The sequence below is a fragment of the Solea solea genome, chromosome 1 (assembly GCF_958295425.1).
Source record: "Solea solea chromosome 1, fSolSol10.1, whole genome shotgun sequence".
Classification (NCBI taxonomy): Eukaryota; Metazoa; Chordata; class Actinopteri; order Pleuronectiformes; family Soleidae; genus Solea; species Solea solea.
Window position 1 is genome coordinate 5951849 of NC_081134.1, and position 21736 is coordinate 5973584.

The 21736-nt window shown below is 40.3% G+C and overlaps 2 protein-coding genes across 2 annotated transcripts; both read left to right on the forward strand.

The window, feature by feature from the left end:
- The first annotated feature begins 7984 nt into the window (after window positions 1-7984).
- Window positions 7985-15400, forward strand: LOC131473564 (cysteine/serine-rich nuclear protein 1-like). Its single transcript, XM_058650847.1, has 5 exons — window positions 7985-8119; window positions 11151-11359; window positions 12851-13113; window positions 13197-13499; window positions 13884-15400. Exons 2-5 carry the CDS (start codon window positions 11179-11181, stop codon window positions 14847-14849), a joined length of 1713 nt encoding a protein of 570 aa, XP_058506830.1. The 5' UTR covers window positions 7985-8119; window positions 11151-11178; the 3' UTR covers window positions 14850-15400.
- Window positions 15401-15957: 557 nt separating this feature from the next.
- Window positions 15958-21676, forward strand: gorasp1a (golgi reassembly stacking protein 1a). Its single transcript, XM_058632788.1, has 9 exons — window positions 15958-16110; window positions 17660-17740; window positions 17825-18028; window positions 18110-18196; window positions 18373-18503; window positions 18764-18899; window positions 19072-19180; window positions 19279-19413; window positions 20196-21676. Exons 1-9 carry the CDS (start codon window positions 16048-16050, stop codon window positions 20639-20641), a joined length of 1392 nt encoding a protein of 463 aa, XP_058488771.1. The 5' UTR covers window positions 15958-16047; the 3' UTR covers window positions 20642-21676.
- Window positions 21677-21736: the final 60 nt, after the last annotated feature.

Sequence of the window (21736 nt, forward strand, 5' to 3'; positions counted from 1 at the left end):
CTTTTTAGGATTCACTAAATGCACACTTTCCCATTACGTATATTACTCTATAAAATCTGACAGTTAAAGTCCCTTTAATCCAGAATAAAGAGAAAATAGAGTATGGGTTGAATTCCTCATGTCTTGATTGGCTTTTGATATAAAGTATTATCTCAAATAACTAATGCCCAGACCCTCATATTATTATTATTACAATAAAAATAAGCAAACTATTTACCAGTCATGTGGAGGCTAAAGTGGTATAAGAGGTTCTGAATGTATATCTTGTACAAACCTGTCTTTGAAGGGATATGTTGACCTTGTGGGGACATTTTGGACATTCCTCACAACTTTAAAGGGCTTTTTCAGGTGAATACAGGTTTGTAAAGTGAGGCTGAGGTCAGGGTTAGGTTAAGGTTAAGAGTCAGGGATAGGATTAGGCCGGTAGTAATTACGGTTAAGGTTAGAGTAATTCTCCATGAAATGAATGTAAGTCAATGTAATGTCCTCCAAAGTGATGGAAACCAGCATGTGTGTGTGTGTGTGTTCCTATTCATTTAAAAGCCAGAAGATGGCACCAGAGCGACATGCCTCCTCTCGCACACAAATGTGGTTAAAGGGCAACATAGCAGCTCGTGTGCACTGTTGACAGAGGCTATGTTGTTGTAATGAAGTGCTGTGGGATTATACATGTGTACATGGTTGTTTTGTGTCCACTGTCAAACAGAGAAGTCAGTGAAAGTCATGTCCTGTGTATAAGTAGCGATCACTTGTGTTATCGGCCGTCGGTGCATGTGCTTTGCCAGCTGAAAAGGAAGGGGAGTAATCAGTGTGAGTGAGTGTGAAGCGTAGTGATTGGGGAGTCAGATAGTTTCACCCACATAGAACAGTCAATCCTGTCTTGAACAGCTGAGAACAGAGCAGGTCTCCTTCCTCCTCCTCCTCCTCCTCCTCCTCCTCCTCCTGTGGCTGCTGCTGCTAAGTAATGCTGAGAAAGCCTCACATGCAGTCACATGTGACGGCCAAACACTGTGTGAGTGCAGGAACTCAGGAGCTCCCACTGCAGGACTGACATCCAGATGCAATCAGTGGCACTTTGACAACAGGAACACACACTGTGTGAACACTTGGATATTTGGCGAAGCAGCCAAAGCAGAGACATACACACACACACACACACACACGCTGACACAGATACAAATCCCTGACCAGCGTTACATTGTATAATAGTCCTTCAGGGGGGAAATGCATTAAGCATCCGTGTCCAACACACAGGCCAGTTTGTAAGTTAGTAAGAAAGGTCACAGCAGCTCCCTGGCTAATATTGACAAGAGGGTCATTGTCGAAAAAAAAAAAAAAGGGGTGTGGGGTGTGTGTGTGTGTGGGGGGGGCGGGGGGTCAAACCCAACCACACAGCTGTTTTGCTGTTACAGCTTGCACTGCTCACATGCAGAGGCAGCAGATAAGATCACTCATGTCGAAAACTGTACTTGTGTAACCTACTTTGCACTCTGGGCTGCAGCTTGACTCACTGAAACAAAACATACTGTGAAAGTGATCACACGCGCAGGGCGTTTGACTCGTATACAGCGAGTATGAGTGTGTAAATATGTGAATTGAATCACATTATTGTTTTTATGTCTACAGTGCATTGCCATTGACATAGTTGGCTTAGCCCGCCTTAAAAAGTTAAATTGTTGCTTCACAAGTCATACGACAAAAGTGATGTTCAACAAGTGGCTTGACTGCAAACATGGCAGCCTCTCAAAGAATATGCATATTCCTTACAATTTGACCGGACACGACCTTCTGCACAAACATGTCATCAAAGTCGTAAATTGTGATCTAGTCATAACTCAGCATTACTTTGCTTAGTAATTGTCAGACTTGTATAAAGTACAAGTATGTTACCAGAAAATGACTGTGGTAAAAGTCACTTTTTATAATATTATATTAGTAAAAGTCTTAAAGTATATGACATTTACTGTACTTAAGTATCAACAAGTAAGTTTCTGATATAAAATCTACTTAAATTTTAGAAGTAAAAATATTTTTTAAAAAGTGAGGAGTTAGGATAGAGCCATGGTGGCTCAGTGGTGGTGGGTCGTGGGTTCAGTTCCTGGCCCTGCAAATCTGTGTCCTTGAGCAAGACACTTATGTTACAGTGTGTAAATAGATATGAAAGATGTGTGAATGGGTGATAACTGTAGTGTAAACAGACCATTACTAACTCTTCTTCTTCTGATAATTAGAGGAAATGTAGTGGAGTAAAAGTAAAAGTTGCTAGAAAAATAAATAACAAAGTAAAGTACAGATACATGAATTTTGTACTTAAGTACAGTTACAAAGTATTTGTACTTTGTTACATTACAACGCAGGTAATTGTAATATAATTACTGTTCTGTAAATTGTAATCCCTTACACTACTGGCTACATGAATAACATTAGAGGGATATATCACTGAGTAACACACGACTGCCCAGTATGAGCCTGTTAAGAGAAGCCGTTTGAATTATACATTACAGTTCATCTCAGTATACGTGCATACAGGTTACTCGCCGCTATAGATCGATATTAATTTTTCATTCTACAGTACATTGCACAGAGAACAGACCCTTGGACTCAAGGTTGTCGTAGCGCCACAATCTCCTCCGCAGAAAAATGATATCACCACTGGACCAGGACCAGAATTACACTTGGCCTGATCTCACCATTTGGGTGTCAACGTCTCTGGTTTCATGCCGTGAATTGATGCCACAGCGCAGACAGAAAGGACAGCAGTCCATTCATCACCTCAGGTGTCAGTGTTATGACATTTTTGTTTATTTTTATGGCATTTTCACAGTGGAGAGAGTGAGATTGGTGTCTCTTTGGTAGATGTTTGGAACAGTCGAGTTTTTAGCCCCCTGGAAACCGAGTTTACAAGTCATTCTTTTACGTATGGGGGTCCTACGTGAACACACCAGTTTTGGTTATTTCTGTTTTTATTTTTGGGAATATATAATCATCTATGTTTGTTTAAGCTTGTGTGACACACCTGTCCCCTGCTAAGTGGAGGCATCTGAGAATATGGTAAGAATGGAGCTTGTTCACTGGCACACTGTTTGCAAAAGTGTACACTGAGTTGTGCAATTTGTCTTTATTTGACGCATGAGTTTTTAAAAAAAATTCATGTACAGGGGATTGCTAGATACCAGTTTTTATATATACTGTATATCAGACAGAGTTTAGGGGTTAGTAGTAGTTAGGGTTTATGCTGTTGTTTCCCAAAGTAGAACAATTCATTGATTATTAAAATGATCAACATATTGTTTTCAGGGACATTAGGCAACATTACTATAGTGGCATAGGTACTGCTTTTGTATACATACATATGTATTGATTATCTGCATTTTAACATTTTTAAACCTGGAAACCTCACACATAAATATCCAAAATAAAACAATAAATGAACCTGAAGTGATTAAAAAAAAAAATGTTACGTTTAAAGCTTTTACCCTGATGACAGCAAAGCTGATGCTGCTGCTGCTGCTGCTGCTGATGATGATGATGATGAAAAAAGCAATGATTCACTGTCTCTTCTCTCCCCTGAAATAGAAACCACTGTGTGTTATTCCCTTTGTGACCATGGTGAAGATCATTAGGATGTGACATCAGAGGCTGTAAAAAGAAAGAGGAGTAAAGAGAAGTAAGGCAGCATAGATACCTTTATTAACATAAGTACATGTGAAGTATATTTGATGGTAATAATTTAATACTTGACTTAAATTACTGACATTTTTATTGAATGTGTAGTTTTATTTATTGGCAGTATTTCTTTCAGAGCTGCTCCATTTCTGTCCATCTACCATGTTTGATTCTGTTATCAAGGAAGTATGTTTCAGGAAAATAACAGTGGCCCTCCTGGCAGCATGTCACGTGTCTCCACTTGGCGTCTTACGTGGCACCTGTCTGGGAAACAACAACGACATAAACAACATCACAATCCTGATGGATCCTGTTATGCCCAGGAAAAGTGAGAGTGGTCTCTAAAAGTGGCTAAATGCCAGAGATACTGTAGAATGCACAGGAAGGAAGGAGAAACTGGGGCACAGTTTCACACGCCTGACGCTTTGTCAAACTCACTGTATTGCTGTATGTGGGCCACTTCTGGCACAGCTTGACTGTGAAAAACGGGGTCGCAGAAGCCAGTGGCAGCAACCTGAGAGGCTGCTGTCACATTGTAGGTTAACCATCAGTTGTGTAATATGGACTCTGGACCGAACGCAGAGTAACAACTTGCACTGCTCATATGTGAGGCAGCATCGTCTGTCAGGGTCTGGAATAATGAAGCTGTCACTTCACAGTAACTATTTACATATACCTTACATAATAAGTCTGGGTAAGTGGGTCAGCCAGACTTTGATAAAGTGAGTAAATACAGTAAATGATTGGGTTTTCTTTTTTAACCCACCACTTTATTAGGTACACCTGTTCCACAGCTTGTTGATTCAAATATCTAATCAGCCGATCACATGACAGCAACACAATGCATTTCAGAATGTAGACATGGTCTAACAACCAACCAAGTCATTTGAATTACTATTTCTATTGGTGCCAGATTAACTCAGTTCAGAAAATGCTCATTTACTTGAATTTTTACACACAAGCATCTTTCAGGTTTACAGAGAATGGTCCAAAAAAACTAAAAATGAGAGAAAATACTCAGCAGGATAAAAGACAAAAATGCCTAGTTAGTGCCAGAGGTCAGAGGAGAGTGGCTGGTTTGAAATTATAGAAAGATCACAGCAACTCAAAAATAAAAAACATCACATTTTAGGTATTAAGAAAACCATATGTCAAAGATTGAAGCAGATGGATTACACCAGCAGAAGAGCACATCAAGTGCCTCGTCTGCCACTTTATCATGGGTCCTGTGTACCTAATAAAGTGGCCATGAGGGTATTAATCGACTTCTGTGACTCATCTCTTTCTCTGTTAATTCTGTACAGTCTGTGATGCAGCATTGAGTGTGTGCTAGAAGAGGATTGCCTCTCAATTATCACATATATTTTCTTTGACAATGCGTGTTTCACTAACTATTTTATTCCTGACTGATTTTTCCTCAGCTGCTCTCTCTTGGATACCAAAATAGAATTATCCTCACTATCACTGCGCTCAATGAGCAACCAGATTCTTGCATTTTTTGATATAATTTACTTGGAGTTGAACACTGCTCTTGTGATCGGATTTAAAGAGTCCAAAATCGATCTACTGATGTTGATCTTTAGACCTAACCTACTTGCAGCGACACATTTAAGCACACTACACACCACACGGAATCAGATTGTGCACAGCAATGGCCAGCATAAGGAACAGGAAACTCCAACTGTGTTGCATAAATGTATTTTTGTCCACACAATGTGATTTTGCTATAAATAGCCCTGAAAGTCTCATGCAGCACTTTGGTCATGTGTTTCGCTGAGTAAGTCACTCTGAGACAAAAAATATCAATAATTGAATCACATGTTTGAGCACCACATTAAAGCTCCAGTGTGTGACTTCTGTCGCCCAAAGCACCACAAACCGTAGGTTAACCTCACACCTCAGGCATTTGTCAACATTTGTGTTCGTAACTCACTCGTGTTTCAGATAAAATGTCAAACTCAAATGACACTGGTCAAGAGGGGGCGATGTAGAGAAACAAATTGTGGAAAAACAACTGCTCCTGTGAGCAAACTGAGCTTAAAATAACAACACAACAGTCATTCATCATGATATTTCACAACCTTTCAAATTAAAAGAGTTTGTTTTGATACGGAATGATGTGTATGTCTCAATAAAAACGTATTTATGATGCAAGGTCCATTTTATGATTAAATAAATCTAAAATAAAGTCACAGGTGTAATTTAAAAATCAAACAAGCTTATATGTCATTGAATATTGAATGTAATACATTTAATAATGCTATAATTACAAACAAGTGTCTTATTATTACTATTTAAAAAAATATTTCTATGATATTCTGTTATTATTCTGTGTTTAAAGGGCTGCAACATGATATTAAGTGGCGGGCCGCATTTAATCCATTGGCAGGCCGCATGTGGCCCACAAGCCACCAGTTTGACATCTTTGCCTTAACCTAAAGCTTGCATCAGTCGTGATCACCACAGACACAAAAACACAACTGTGCTTTATCGAGGAACCCAGAGAGAATCTAATTCAGTATTCCGTGAACTCATATGACATTTGTTTATATTTAAAAGTTACACCCTACAGCTCGGAAGACGCTACATGGTGTTTATGGGCTGCCTTCACTTTCACAGGGAACAGAAAACACACGTGGACGAGAGTGATCCCAGGCAAAGTGGGTCAAACCATTTGTAACACACTCGCACTGATTGCTGGAGGTCTGGATGAGCGGGCCAACAGATATGTTGGTATTACTGCATCTTTTTTGTTGAACTCCTCACTGATTCACTGATGGGTATCAATAGTGAGGTCAAAAGGTCAAGCTCAGGGGTATTTTTGGGTCCTGTCATTCTGTTGATCAATCTGACGTTCTGTTTTTTTTCTGCACCAAGCTTCATTTTCACAGAGTATCCTATAATTATCTTTAAAGCCGAGACACTGAAATGTTAATCCAGTCACTTTACTTGTTCCTCATTGAGAACGCTCTCTGTAAAAACTTGAGTTCAACACAAGTGTGTGCAAATATGTGCATACATAAACTTCAGCCCATGGCTGACATCTGTTTATAAGAAAAAGGGAGGAGGAGGAGGAGGGGTTTTTTCTTGGAGCAGAAAAGGCAGAGGCTTTACACCAACATCCCATAATCCTGCCTGTCCAACAGCTCCTCCATACGCCTCGGGGAGCTTACTGGAGTTTAGGAGTGTCAGAATAAAATCATCATCGCTGACGAACACCGATGACTCATATTACAGTAATGTAAGATGAATAACACGGAGTGTGTGACACCTTTAATGTAGGTCTGAGCGCCTGATTCACGAGAGGTTTCAAGGCAGTTTCTGAAGACATAAAAGAGCAGACACTGTATGGAAACAAAGACAGGACATAAAGATAAAAGAGACATGCAGGAAACTGAATCCTCAGAAGTGAAATAAGCACTGTTGAATACCACAGACTTTTATTTTTTTTGTTCCTCTGGGCTGTCATTATCCTGTCCACTCGAGTGAGTTTTTTCATATTTATTTGCCATAAACAAACATAGTTTGTTATAATAACTGTGAGTGTTACACGTCACCATGGAGACACTTCATGTGTTTATAAAGGTCCCTGATGGCCTTCTGCTATAAAAAAGAAAAGAAAAAGAAAAGGCAGTGATGTTATTTATTTACCACTACCTCACTGTTGGTGAGGACACTGTGTGAGCACAACAGGCAGGAATCTGTGGAGAGGAGCGTCAGTCAAACACGTCTTCTGCCTCTGACTGTGTCACTGTCTGCGTCATGACAGACAGGAGAGCCTCAGAGAGGACATGTGAAGCGAGAGGATACCGCCCCACTACACGCTCTCATAGTAAGCAAGCGTTAAGATATGCTATTGGGGCAGATGTTAGCTACTCTTGCTGAATGCAACTTTTTAACTAGGGTTTTAAGCCTGGAACCATGTCAACCAGGTGTGAGATGAATTGTCATAATCTGTTCTTTAATTTGGAGTAAATTATTACTGGAAAACGGAAGAAAGTCTCTCTCCAAAGACTTACCAACATACGTACCTAACTACCTATCGACAGTGACCTACCTACCTACCTACCCGTCCATCCATCTATTTACAGGAGAGTTTTATATAACATTAAAACTTGTATCTTGTGGTAAATCTTCCTTGATTGGTGACACTATTATGGCTGAAATTTCGAGAAAACGAACTGCATTTTCACTTCCGGAATTCCGCTGTAGAACTCAATAAGGCGCATGCGCCATGTCTATGGAAGGGGGAGGTGGCGGTGAATGATCTCGCCTGTGCATCGACTCTTTGGGAGCTCGCAGCCACAGCTCTCATGTACACACTAGTACTACTGTGTGTCTGCACATAAACACGGAGGGAATCACGGAGCTCAGCTGGCTGCTCCACGGACTGCACGCTCAACTTCCTGTCACATTCAGCCTTCTTTCTTATTATGTTGCCTTTTCCTTCGTGGTGAGTAACGTAAAGTCACAGTACTCTCCTCGTGTTGTTTATTATACATGTGTATGCACCGCGTTTATCTTTTATGATGTTTATTATCACTCGGTGTTTGTGTAGCAGGAGTCTGTGGAATGTGATAACTACTGTAAAATACTTACATTGATGTTTCTAATTCAGACAGAAACGAGAGTGCAAGTGTGTAAAAAAAACAACTCAGATGTGTGTTATGTTGTGTTGCTCCGGAGCGACAGGTTTGCTTTGGTTTAAATGGGAATGAGGCTGCCAGTGTGTCTCTGCTGTCGAGACAGAGGGAGACAGAGGGAGACAGAGGGGGGAGACAGTGTTGTCATTGTGGCTGACCTGATCTCCGAGGGGTGAAGAGGTCAGCTGGCTAATGACGACTATAATGTCAGGAAACGACTCCTTCTCCACTGTAATCGAAAAAAAACAAGAAAAAAAGTTGCATTCCTGTAGGGCAGTGTTGCTCAAAGTGTGGGCCGTGGCACTCTGTTGGGCCATGGAGGGTATTGCAGGTGGACTTCAGACAGGGATGGAATTAGTACAACATTTACCAAATGTCTGGGAGAGTTAGGTTGGTTGTGTTTATATTTAAACACAACACCAGGCTTCTAAATTATGGCCAAAATACGAATCAAGGGTCTTTGCACAGCAGCCATTTTGACACGTTATAGCAGGAAAAGCACACGTGTTACTGATCACGTTAACAATGGCTCTGTTTAGTTTATGTCAAGTCTAGACGGTGTGACAATGAACCAGCATGCATCCTGAAACTGAGGAAGCTAAATGGAACTCAGCCATCATTCACGCGTTCAATTATTTGCACCTGTGACTTTCCTACTGTGACCTTTCAAAATGGCTGCTGTGCAAAGAACCCTAAAATAATTGTAAAACTACAATTATTAGTTTTTTTACAAGTGAAGTCTAGAAAGTAGGACACCGTTAACCACCAGGGGGAGACTCAGTTGGTTGCAAAAAGAAGTCTGAATTGAAGTCAATAGGAAATGAATCCACTTCCAACACAATTTATATGTCAGTTTAGTAAATGATGTCCTCATTTAGATAGAAAATGAAGAAGATAAAGCACAGCACATAATGTGCCCAGCCATGGAAAAAAAAAACAGGAACAAGTCTCCCGAGGGACATTTTGAGTTATTTACAGATACTGAAAGTGTAGTTTCTAAGCTTTCCAACAATGTCTAACACATAGAAATCTGAAAATATGTGAAGATGTGTGAGTGATACTGAGTGATTGACAGCTGCTATCTGTGTGCAGGTGATGTCAGTGAATTGCCAGTTGCAAAAACTGTCTACTACATACAGCCTATGGTTCAAATCTGGGGCTTGAAAATTTAGATGCCCTAAATCCAGTGACGTTTGGAAAAGGTCCGCTGTTGGGATTTAAAGTGTGTCCTCATAAAGCTGCACTGTAATTACCATAAACATTTAGTGGTTATTTTTCCTTGTAGTCTCACTGTCTTCTACTTTAAAGCGCCACCATCTCCTCCTGCTGCATGTGAACATGCAGTAAGTGCTGCTGCTGCTGCTTTGAGCCTTTAAATTATTAATGCAGTCTCAGTGGATACCCACATGCACCATCAAGTCTCTCCACTCTCTCTTTATTAAATGTAGTACATGTGAAGGCGAGAGACAAAAGTTGCTGCAGTGCACATTTAATTAGAAATACTGTCCCTTTATTATTTTTTAGGCTCAGGGGAAAGTGGTGCAGATGTGTTTTTTTTTTTTTTTTCAGCAAAGATCATAAATCCCTTTACTCCTCCTCGCTGTCTGTGCAGCACAGGGTTCTACTGTGCAAACACTGAAATGGCACAATAAGCTGTCTCTTGTTTCACCTCTTATTTGCTGATGGATCCAGGAAGCTGCTCACTCTGCGCGCATGCACACTCTCACACACACACGCAGCCTCACTGGTATTTGAGTATTTGCTTACTACAGACTATCAGAAAGCCCTTGTCTTGTGGACTGTGTATTAGTGTAAAAGCGTGGCAGAGCACAGCCTGTGCACAGAACTCTGACCAGAAGCAGAGTGACAATTTTACCTGGTACACTCTGTCTTGTTTTACAAAATGCACGCGCTGTTCTGTTTTCAGTGGCTCGCGTTCAGTTGAACATTCTCTTGCCGTCTCTGTGCAACTGAACAGGAGGTAAATCTGAATTCTGGTCAGCTCGGCAGTTGCCTATGATGGAGATTAAACATCCGCAGGTCAAGAGTTCAAGTTAGATGGAGATGTTTCAGTTTTGAAATCGTTATCACTGTTACTCATAATGAGAAATTCTATTTGCAACTTCCTGAATGGTTTTCATAGGTTTCTGTATTCATATTTGTTTTGCATTGCAGAGAAAACAACACATTTAAAAATAGGTTTACGACATACTCTGCTTGGATTTCTGTTTATATGCTAACTTTGAGCAGTCCTGCTTAGGTATGCAACCCTGAAATTACACAAGTTTAGATTTATTTTTCCATGTTCACATCCAAAAATAGTAGCCAATCGAAACCATTACACCTCCGAGCATTCAGCTTGTGACCACTGGACCCTCTGTTTCCACATATTCCTCACAAAAAAACTTGAGGAATCATTGGAATGTTAATTACTCTACAGGGAAAAGAAAAAGAGCTGTTGATTTTCTCTCTCTCTGTGCTCCACAGTGCTCAGCTGGTTGTGTGTGAAAGATTCCACTTCACTTATTTGCAAACTCACAAAACATCACTTTGTTAAATAATCTCAATCAAAGTATAATTAGCCTAAACAAACTTTTGGCCTGAAACCAGCTCAACCAGCAGAGCGGCAGCTTTCAACAGGAAGGAGCTCTCATTCCTCCATTTGTCATTTTCAAAGGTGCCTATAGTTAGTCTGTTAAACACAAGCAGTTGTGGAATTGCCCAGCTTTTATGTCATTGCTGTAATGTTTCATTTCATGTTCATGTTCAACGCCTGTCTTGCTTTGTATTCATCTGTACTTTATTGACCAACGTTTGGACTTTATTTTTGTGTCCATGCAGAACGAAAATCAAGCATCACTGCCAAAGTATGAAAGGCATCCCGAAGAGAAAGTTTGCGGAGGTAGCTGACAATCCCTGCTATTCCTCCTCCTCCTCCTCCCCTCCTTCCTCCCTTTCCTCCCCAGCCTCCTCAGAGTGGGAGTCAGATGGCGAGAGCAGCTCCTCTGACAACCAAGATTTCACCGCTCGCAGCTCGCCGTCGCTTCCCAGTAAGTCACCAAAACCAGTGATGACCACTTTCAAATAATGCAAACTTCTTCCTTATCTGACCATTTCCCCGTCAGTGTTTTATAGGAGTGTCTCTTATCACTGTGCAGCAGGACTGTTATGAGTTGCTGATATGAAAACCCGAGCCTAAAGGGCCATTCTAGATAATGCAGTAAGAATGATTTGCCTCTGTGTGCTTGTGTAAACCATAATTTGCCTAGGCATTGGGACATTGTGGAATTGATTTGAATAGCAGCGTCCCTTTAATGGAAGTCATACTAAATGGGCTTGTTCTCATATCACAAAGGGCTGCAGGGACAAATGCTGTAGGTATTATTGCTCACTCTAAAAACACATGTGTTACAGTTTGTTTGAGTCTGTTACCGGGTTTCACAACTGGTGCAACCCAGTGTACAGCTGCACACACACACACACACACACACATGCAGCTTCAAACAGCTATTCCTTTTAAGGATTCTCATTGACACCCATTCATTTGGACAGCCTTGACAAAGCATTATCCCTAACCGTAACCTCACCACAGTTCAAATCTTAGCCCTGAACTTAACCAGTACCTCAAGAAGTAACAACAACAACACCACACACACACAAAGCAGCTGAGACAGGTTTAGTCAGCTGGTCTCAGTTGTTTCGTGACCTTTGCAACTGGAGTTTAGCCTCAGTTGTGTGTGAGACAGTCAGACACAGTCTGCTGAAGCCAAACTGTGAAAACCCAAGAGTAAATGAAAGGATACTAACACCCAAATTGGCAGAAAGAGTCTAATCACATTCTGTTTGAGCACAAATTAACAGCATTTAGACCTAATAACCCTCTTTGTTATCTCATTTCCTTATCCAACTGAATCAACTCCATGTCAGTGAAGTGCATAGTGTGTCACCTAGTGGCCAAACAGTGACCTGCAGAAACCAGAGTCACATCTCAGGAGGACTTCACTTACCGTATACGACTAAAGTTTATTATGGAGCTTCCCTACTATGACTCAGGACAACAATAAATGATAATTACAATATTTTTTATTTATATAGTGCTTTTCACTTGGTTCAAATGCACTTTACATAGGCAGATTTTCCATCAAATAATAAAGTAACCTTTATGACATTTAAACCAGCAAAGTAATACTGATTTATTTTTTCTCATAGTCTAGTTTAGTTCTTATAATCTATAATCATATTGCTTTATAAACGTATCTATAATCTGTTTCGTTTCCTAATCTTGTTTTGTTTTTATAACCTTGTTTATGTAATTGCTATAGAAATAAAGCTTCATTGTCTTTGTTATTGTTTTGTTGACTACTGTAAAACCAGCCCTGGTGAGGGTTTGGCAGTAATTCAGTAACAATAATTCAATTGTAATATATATGATTATATTGATATATTATTTATGCATCCTACAGTATTTAACCTTTTTGGCAACATTGCCCTCAACTTGACTCACTTTTTTTTTTGTGTCTATTTTACAAAAACCCTCTCAGTTCGTTCCATTCTGAAGAGACCAAGGCTCAGAAGTGCACAGAGCAGTGTGCGCTTTGACCACGTGTCAGTGTTCAGTTTCCCACGCTGCCAGGGCTTCACCAGTGTGCCCAGACGCGGAGGTTCCACTTTGGGCATGGTGCAGCGGCACAGCACCATCCAGAGATACACTGTGGCCGAGCACGCACTGGAGCAACAGCACAGACGCAGAGAGAGGCTCCGAGAAAAGCGCAGACAAGACAGATTCAAGGCATTAAAACACAAAGTGCGTACGCTACAACTTTGCATTAGTCAGCATGACACTTATGTGCCACAGTCTTCTCACTCTTTCCGTTGTTTTGAATCCAGCTGATCACCAGTGGGGCCATGGACCAGCAAGAAGCAGACATGCTCACCGTGGATCAAATTCCAGACGAAGACTGTGACGTCCACATCAGTGACGCTGAGCTGAAGGAGAGGAATTTCCTTCAGCCGCACTCCTCCAGACAGCGGCAAGTGCTCCTCCAGGCAGCAGGGGTGAAGCGCATCGACAGGGAGGAAAAGAGGCAGCTTCACAATCTGCGTCTTTCCAGAGAGGCGTGTGGATGTGACTGCCAAGGCTTCTGTGAGCCAGAGACCTGCGCCTGCAGTCTAGCAGGCATCAAGTGCCAGGTACAACACATATATGCATATACATAACCACTGACTGTATTTACAGTATTAACAGTACATACTGTTACTGTACCAAGTCAAAAGTCAAATTCAGTGATCACTGGCTTTTTCTATTGGAATGATGTGAGCAGATATTTGTTGACTTGAAATAGTAGGACAAACAGTTTTACCAATAAATACTTGACATTTTAACCTGTAGAAACTGTTCATCTAAAAAAAAAAAAAATGTTTACTGCATTCATGTTTCTGAATGTGTTCCAATATAGTGATTAAGAAATAATTATACTTTCTTAAGTATAATTACTTAAGAAGTAATTCATATCACTCACCAATGCAATTCCTGATCCACACTTACATTCTCCTCCGATCTCCCTTCACCCACAGGTGGACCGCTTGAACTTCCCATGCGGCTGCACGAAGGACAGCTGTGGAAACACTCACGGACGCACCGAGTTTGACTCCAGACGTGTGCGGACCCATTACATCCACACTGTCATGAGACTGGAACTGGAGAGACGACTGCAGGACGAAACACTGAACCGAGAAGACCAGACAGGGCTTTCAGAGGACCTTGTAGAGGATGAGGACCAAGATGAGGCTCATGCAGTGACACAGGACAAGAGGTGTCCCTTTGGGTTTACCATGGATGAAGACGATCTCGCTCTCACCCTGCCTGCGATGCCTTCCTTCCATTACACCCCAGAGCGGTTGGTGGAGGAGAACAGCTGCAGCAGCGACATGACTGAGTCCTCCTACTCCTCCTCTGACTCTGAAGCCGCAGGATGTCTCACTGAAAGCCAGAGTCTCCCTGAAGGTTCGCCGGGTTCCCTTAGTATTAGTGACTCTGAAAATATGAACGACGCCATGTGCAGTCAACTCAGACACATGGGAGAACCACTGATACATCATGGTGGAAACTCTGCCACAACTACTGACAATACAAGACAACTGACACCCAACGCATTCACAGACAACGCGAGCAGGACCTCACTGACGGACTGTCTGGACGAGAATGCTAACCAAGCCAGAGACTTCTTCGACAATGACTCTCTGGAGGGCTACCCCAACACTCCCTCTCCCACTGTGGACTATTCCTCAGGGATGTACATGGACTTGAGCCTGTCTTCTGACTCTGACCTGGAGTTCTTCGACAGCGACTACCCATCTGTACAACTCCTCAGCTCCTTTAAAGGAGACAAACACTTAGCCAGTGTTTGCCACCTACAGCTGTTCAGCTCTGTTAATCTGCCACAATACGAGTCAAGCACCTACCTCCTGGAGTCCTTGATTGGCTTGACTGAATCGAGCCCAGAACAGGTTCACTCAGTCAAAGATAATCAGTTTTTATAAGCCACTCACGGAACTCCTGAGGAGAACCTGTATGAGATCATTTTATGTACAGAGCACTGCTTTAATATATTTGTAAGAGTATTTTATTGTACAATGAATGCTTGAAAAAAATATTTTTTCCAAGCTTGATATTTTATTTGTTGCCTAAAAATATTTTGCCTTTGTTTCTGAGAAACTCTGTTTGAGTAATCTAATATATATGTATTTTTATTTACATTCATTTCTTCATAGTCCCAGAGAATATTGAATTTTGATAAATGAAGGGTGCACATATTTTAAAGGCAGTGTTACCAGATTTAGAGTCAGTGCAGAGTTAATATTTTAAGGCCACGTTTCCTATTGAGATATCATGAAAAGTTCATATATTCTGCTGGTATTGTAGCTGGCCATGATTTCACAAGATTGTCCACCTTGAGACACAGTTCCAGTCTTAAATTTGTGAATTTGTTGTAACAATTGCCTGAATCACTGTGGGTTATCCCTTTTTATATGCTTCACAAAATGTTTGAAATCTCTGTATTGAAGTAATAAAAAATAATTTTATTTATTTAGTCAGTGTTCTTAAATTAATTTGCGGAGTGGTCATTTTGTGTCATTCATCAGTTTGTAGGAACTGAAGAAATTTGAAAGCATTGAACCACGCAAAGAGTTGAGCCATGGTAGTTCAGTGGTAGATGAGCTGTCGTTCAACTAAAGGGTTGTGGGTTCAATTCCTGGCTTTGCTGGTCTATGTGTGTCCTTGAACAAGACACATAACCCCATGTTGCAGTTTGTGATTGGGTATGAAAGATCATCAAGACAAGAAAAGTACTATATGAATACATTTTTTTTTTTATATGAATTAGATTTTATTTGGTAGTAATGAGTGACTAAGATAGTTAGGGAAAATGTAGTGGATTAAAAATACATTAAAAGATTAAAAGTACAAATTGCTAGAAATACAAATAAAGTACAGTACAGTAACGAAGTATTTGTACTTTGTTACATTATTATAACACTGGTTGTTTGAATCCACAATATAAGACTTTCGTGGCAGTGACTGGTACTTTGCACTGTTGTCCTCTCGCACCCCACTCGCATGCGTTCGATGTACTCTGTGTTCGTTTGTTTCAGACTGCATACAAGATGGCCGCCAGCTGTCATCTGTGATCACTCTCACGCTCTTGTTTTGGTTTAAACTTCAAAGTTACTGGGAGAGATGGGCTTGTCACAGAGTTCAGAAGAGCCGGAGGGAGGGACGTATGGATACCATGTGCACGGCGTAAGACTCAACATGACTCGGCTTTCTTTGCTTCAATTAGCCGCGTGGAACAGCGGCTTATCGTGACTAGTCACTGTTAATGCTAACAGGCAGCTAGCTGCTAGCTTCGTCAGGTTTTACCGGTTAAACCTGACGAATTGGCACCGTTTATTAGATGTTCACAACGGGCATGATTGTGTAGTAGAAGCGTTTAATTGTTTCCATATGTAAGCTTTAATTATGCTGTAGGATAACTTCAATATATTCAATAGTCCTGATGAACCCTTAATCTCATGGCTGCAGTTATTATACTAATCGCCAACTATTTAATCGGTGTAAGGAATAATAAACATCTAACATTTTATTTACATAAAGATTTCATGGACTTAAAGTCGTTTTACATCAAAAGCAAGTTTTTTTTTTAATGTGGTATTTTCCGTGGTCTCAAATTCGCGGACCGCGGTCCACATGCGGCCCTTCGATCAATTTTATGTGGCCCGCCACTTAAATGTTTGTTTTAGACATTTACAGACTTATTTAACATCATACTTTTTCGTTGTTGTAAATTATATGTTTTTGTGTATCGAAACAAACACCTTTATTTTGAAATTATGTAAAATATTGCCACAAATGTTCATATCATGATGGAATATTGTGATACAATTTTAAGATAATATCTTGCTTGCTTGAGCACCTCCTACAGACCAGGCTTGAAATTCATGTGGCCCCCAGGTCAATTGACTTTGAGACCCCTGATTTATACTATATGACAATGACAGTAGAAAAACTGAACTCTTTAGATTTGTGGACAAAACAGATTGAGATTTAGAGAAAACATTTTATAGACCAAAAGGTAAATGGAGAATATGAACAATTAATAAACTAATCTATGGAAATGTGCTATTATATTATGGAAATGATCATTAGTTGCTGCATTTACTTTATTATTAAGATGTTAATTGAGGACACATGCTTGTGTAATTTTATTCCTTTAACCTCTCTGAACTCTTGCTTTAATGACCCAATGAAACCTGATAGAAACCTACATCTAACGACTATTTTAATCAGTGATGAATATAACTGTTGTTTTCTTGATTACTCAATTGGTTCACAAAATGTTGATAATTGTTTCCTTAAAATGATGACGGTCTTTTATGTCTACCTTTTGTCCTCTAACTAAAACTATACAGTTTTAACGATTTTTTTGTTATATGGAGCAAAGAAACTAAAAAATATTCACATTTAAGGAGCTGAGAAATCTGACATAAAAAAAACCCCACTCATGTTTTCAAAATGGTTGACAATTATTTTAGTAATTGACTAATCAATTAATCATTACAGCCCTTCTCAAGACTTTCAAATGTGTTGAGAAAATGAACATAAATAAGGCTATATTAAACTTATGAGATGTTCATTGGTTGAAGTTCATTGGCCCTGGGAAATGTAATGATTGTTTGAATTGTTAAAAAAAAATAAAAAAAAAATGTGTACATTAATCCATTTTAACAGGAAACACTTTACCTTAATATACAGCAAAATGATCAAGAATGCTTGTGTCTAACTTGGACAGGTGCAGCCAAACTCCCCTGCAGAAGAGGCCGGACTGCAGCCCTTCTTTGACTTCATTCTGTCTCTGGACAATAAAAGACTTGTAAGTTTATTTATTTGATTCGTAGGACAAAGCATTAAATTAACTTGTCGCTGAGCACAAAGCTGGATCTGCTCTATTTGCCAGAATGTGGAGAATGACCTGCTGAAGGAGCTCCTGAAGTCCAATATGGAGAGAGCAGTGAAGATGGAGGTGTACAGTACTAAAACCACAAGCATTCGTCTGCTGGACGTGGTGCCCAGTAGCTTATGGGGAGGACAGGGGTTGCTCGGTGCCAGCGTTCGCTTCTGCAGCTACCAAGGAGCTAGTGAGAATGTGTGGCACGTCCTGGTGAGTTAGCCACTTTACTCAGTGATGGCTTCATTTGTAAGTATTCATTTATATTTTATAACTGAGGTTTCTTTCCACAAGGATGTGGAGGCCGGTTCACCTGCTGCGCTCGCTGGACTTCAACCACACAGTGACTACATTGTTGGAGCAGATCAGGTGTTGCAGGATGTGAGACTCATTTTTTTAATCTCATATTTCTTGACATTTTTGTAGATGGTTTGTGGCATGTAATTTAATTAGATGATGTAGATAAAGAAATAAAAAAAAAACCGAACATTTCATTGTTGTGTTGAAGGTCACATTCACAGATGAGGTGTAGCTAATTCAGAGTTTCTGATTTCCAGTCAGAGGACTTCTTCTCACTGATAGAAGCTCATGAAGGGAAACCTCTGAAGCTGCTGGTGTACAACATGCAGACAGACTCCTGCAGGGAGGTGGTGGTCACACCTAATGGAGCATGGGGAGGAGAGGGCAGGTTTGTGGCAATAAACACATTCACAGGAATGAGTGGATGAGTTGCATCTATTTGAAACAAATAATCTTTGTGTTAACTGAACAAAGTGGTGCGTTTTAACTAAATTTCTTCTACCACTTTATCCTCCACATGACGGTCGCTGTGGGCACTGGTGTTATACAAAGTTTATTTAATATAAACAAATCATCCTATTTACATTGAGGCTGTTTAGGGTTATTTATACATCATTATGTTTATGTTGTATACATGTTTCTTCCTAGTTTGGGTTGTGGCATTGGTTATGGCTACCTGCACCGAATCCCGGCAAATTCTACTCTGGAATCAACTGGAAAGCCTGTCGCCCTTGTTCCTGAGGAGAAACCCTCCCCGACACTGCATTCACATGGATTCACTGAGGTAAATGTATAGTGCTCACTACAGGGGACAGCTATTCAATAGCTCTTTTCTTTCTTAAATGTGGGTGTTGATGGTATAATTGCACACTAGCCACCACATTGGACCTTTGTGCACAAAAACAACATTTTGTGCACATTATGTGAGTAACGGTATGATTTCTTTTTATTCCCAGGCACCACTAATGGCACCTTCAACCCAGAGTGAAGATGTGTTAGAGGTGGAGCAGGTCACCCCCCAGGAATCTCCTCTGCCTCCTCCCATCCAGAGAGTCATGGACCCTGGTCAGTTCATTTATTCAGTATTTAAAGCTGAAACTGTACTGCCCTCTGTGAAAATCATGTCAACAGTTTCCTGTCACTTGTTTTGCCTGGTTTCTAAGACTCTGAAGTGGCAGTGATGAACCCCGATGTCGCAGAGCTGGCGGACAGGCTGGATTTGTCCGTGTCATCAATAGATATGGCCAACACTTCACTGACCATGCATGAGGAGAAGGACAGTGAAATCTCTGGTGTCGGTGAGTTACCAGTGTAGCATTTATTTCCAGTGAATAGCTAGCAAGTCAAAATTTGAGTTAAATTAATATTTTCAATAAGTTCCCACCCTTCAACATGTATATCGGCAGCTCACGGTTTCAAATGTATTGTTTTTATTATTTTTAAAATGCAAAAGTTGCAATTTTGATTTCAACATATTGATTGTTCTATGCCAATAAAAACAATGTAATCGATAGCTTTAAGTTCTCATCCGTTCAATACAGAGCAGTTAATGTTTGGATGGTGATGTGTAGTAATGCTCACTGACATTTTAAATCTCCTACACTGTGAATATTCAGTATTGAACCTTGACTTTTATCAAAATTGCATCACAAAACAAATCACATCTAGATTTGAAAAATGACAATTATATATTTTTCCCAAATCGTTCAGCTCTACTGTGGAATTGTTGCAGCGGTATTATCGTATTGGGAGATTTTCCCTAATGACAACACATGACACTGATTTAGATCAAATGCAGCAAAAACTCTTTCTTACTTTGGATCATCGAAGTGATCGATTCAAAGAGACCGAAGTAAAAGATGCAAAATAGTGATACTTTTTGTATCAGGAATCACACCAGGAATTTAAAAAAGGAAAAAACACAGGGCAAAAGAACCACTTGCAATTGAAATGGTGTTGATGGGCTTTTTTTAGCTGCTACACCAGGTTTAGGTATTTTTGTTCCTGCCTCTCTTTCCCTCATGATTTTTATCTGCCGTAAACTATTAACCAGACTATATTTTGGTTTCCTGTTGCACAGACGAGCTGGAGGACAGTGCGCTGCTCTCATCGTCAACAGATGACCAGACAGAGACACAAGAGCTCAGCTCCCAGGCAACCGTGGACCTCACCTCTGCTCTTGCGTCCTCTGACATTTTTTCTGACTCCGCAGAGTCTGCAGACCTACAAAGCTTTCTCATGGAGTCTAACGATAGCCCAAGTACATCTTTCGGTGTGTTGTCTTCACCCGTAGACACATTTGACCCTCGCGTTGAGTCCTTTGTCACCACCGAAGACCCTCCCTGTCCATCTCCTGTCCATCTCCTCCAATCCTCAGCTGTTGACGAGTCGAAGGCAGACGACTGTCCTGCTCAGACTGTTGAGGATGCAGTGGAGGATTCTGTGGAGTGTCCAGCCGTGGCTTCTGCTCAGCAGTGCAGCCATGAGCACAGTGAGGATGAAACGGAAGAGCCACATCTCGATTAAACTGGTGTCCGGCCCCGAACACAAAGATCAAAACAAGTGAAACTGACAATCACCTTTTAATGAAACACTATAGAGGAAGTTCAGGACAGACCCCAGGAGAGCTTTCTGATTTTACAGTGACAGCTTGACACCAGTGTGTATCATCAGATTAGTTGCACAACAGGAAACGGCATTAAGAGCATTAACGCTTTAAAAAAACACTTTGAAGCAGTGTAGGAATATACTGTTATTTTTTATATGTGAGAATGTAAAGTTACAGCTAATTTATTAGCCAAAAAGGGCTCGTGTGCTGTTAACATTTCCCCTTGTCTGGTGCTCAGTTTGGACAAGACTTAGTTTCTGATACACTAAAGTGATGGATACTTGAATACTTCGAAAGGAAAACACGTCAGGCTGGAAACCATAACCTACACGACACTAGCCGTTTTTAAATCTACCAGATTGTTGGCAGTGTTACTGCTGTTGTGCTTTGACGAAGCATTATCAATTTAATAATTCCTCCGATCATGCTTTTAAATACACGAGTCGTATTTGTAATTGGGATTTATAATGTTTTTCCCTTGGATTGAGGAAAATATGTATTTGACTTGCATTCAACCTTATAATAAGCTTTTACAGCAGATTTAAAGATGTGGTTTTGAATAATTTAACCAGACAAAAGGTTATTGATCAGTTTGAAAACAATTTTACTGCCCGTCAATCTGGAATTATGTCCCCCTGGTTTTATTTTACATCATTTTTCATTTAGTAATCTATGCAACTATTGATAAGTAGTTTAAATTTAGTAGCTTATATGCTTGAGATATGTAAAAAGGCTGATAACAGTAATATTGCTGTTTGGTAATTTAATGTTTTTCTGTGGGGGGGATACTTAATGGGTTTTTTTCTGTCAGAGTAGGTGCTAGTGTGTAAAATAAGGAAAAGTATTTTGGCAAATATTTTATCAATGAATTGTATGTTTTATTAGGAATGAGTGCAGAGTCTTTTGATGAATGTGAGATGGGTTCTTTAAAGGTTAAACAATCATATCACTGACTCAAAGAGAAATCGTCTTTTCTTGCTTCACACTCATCTGCGGAACAACTCAAAAAACAT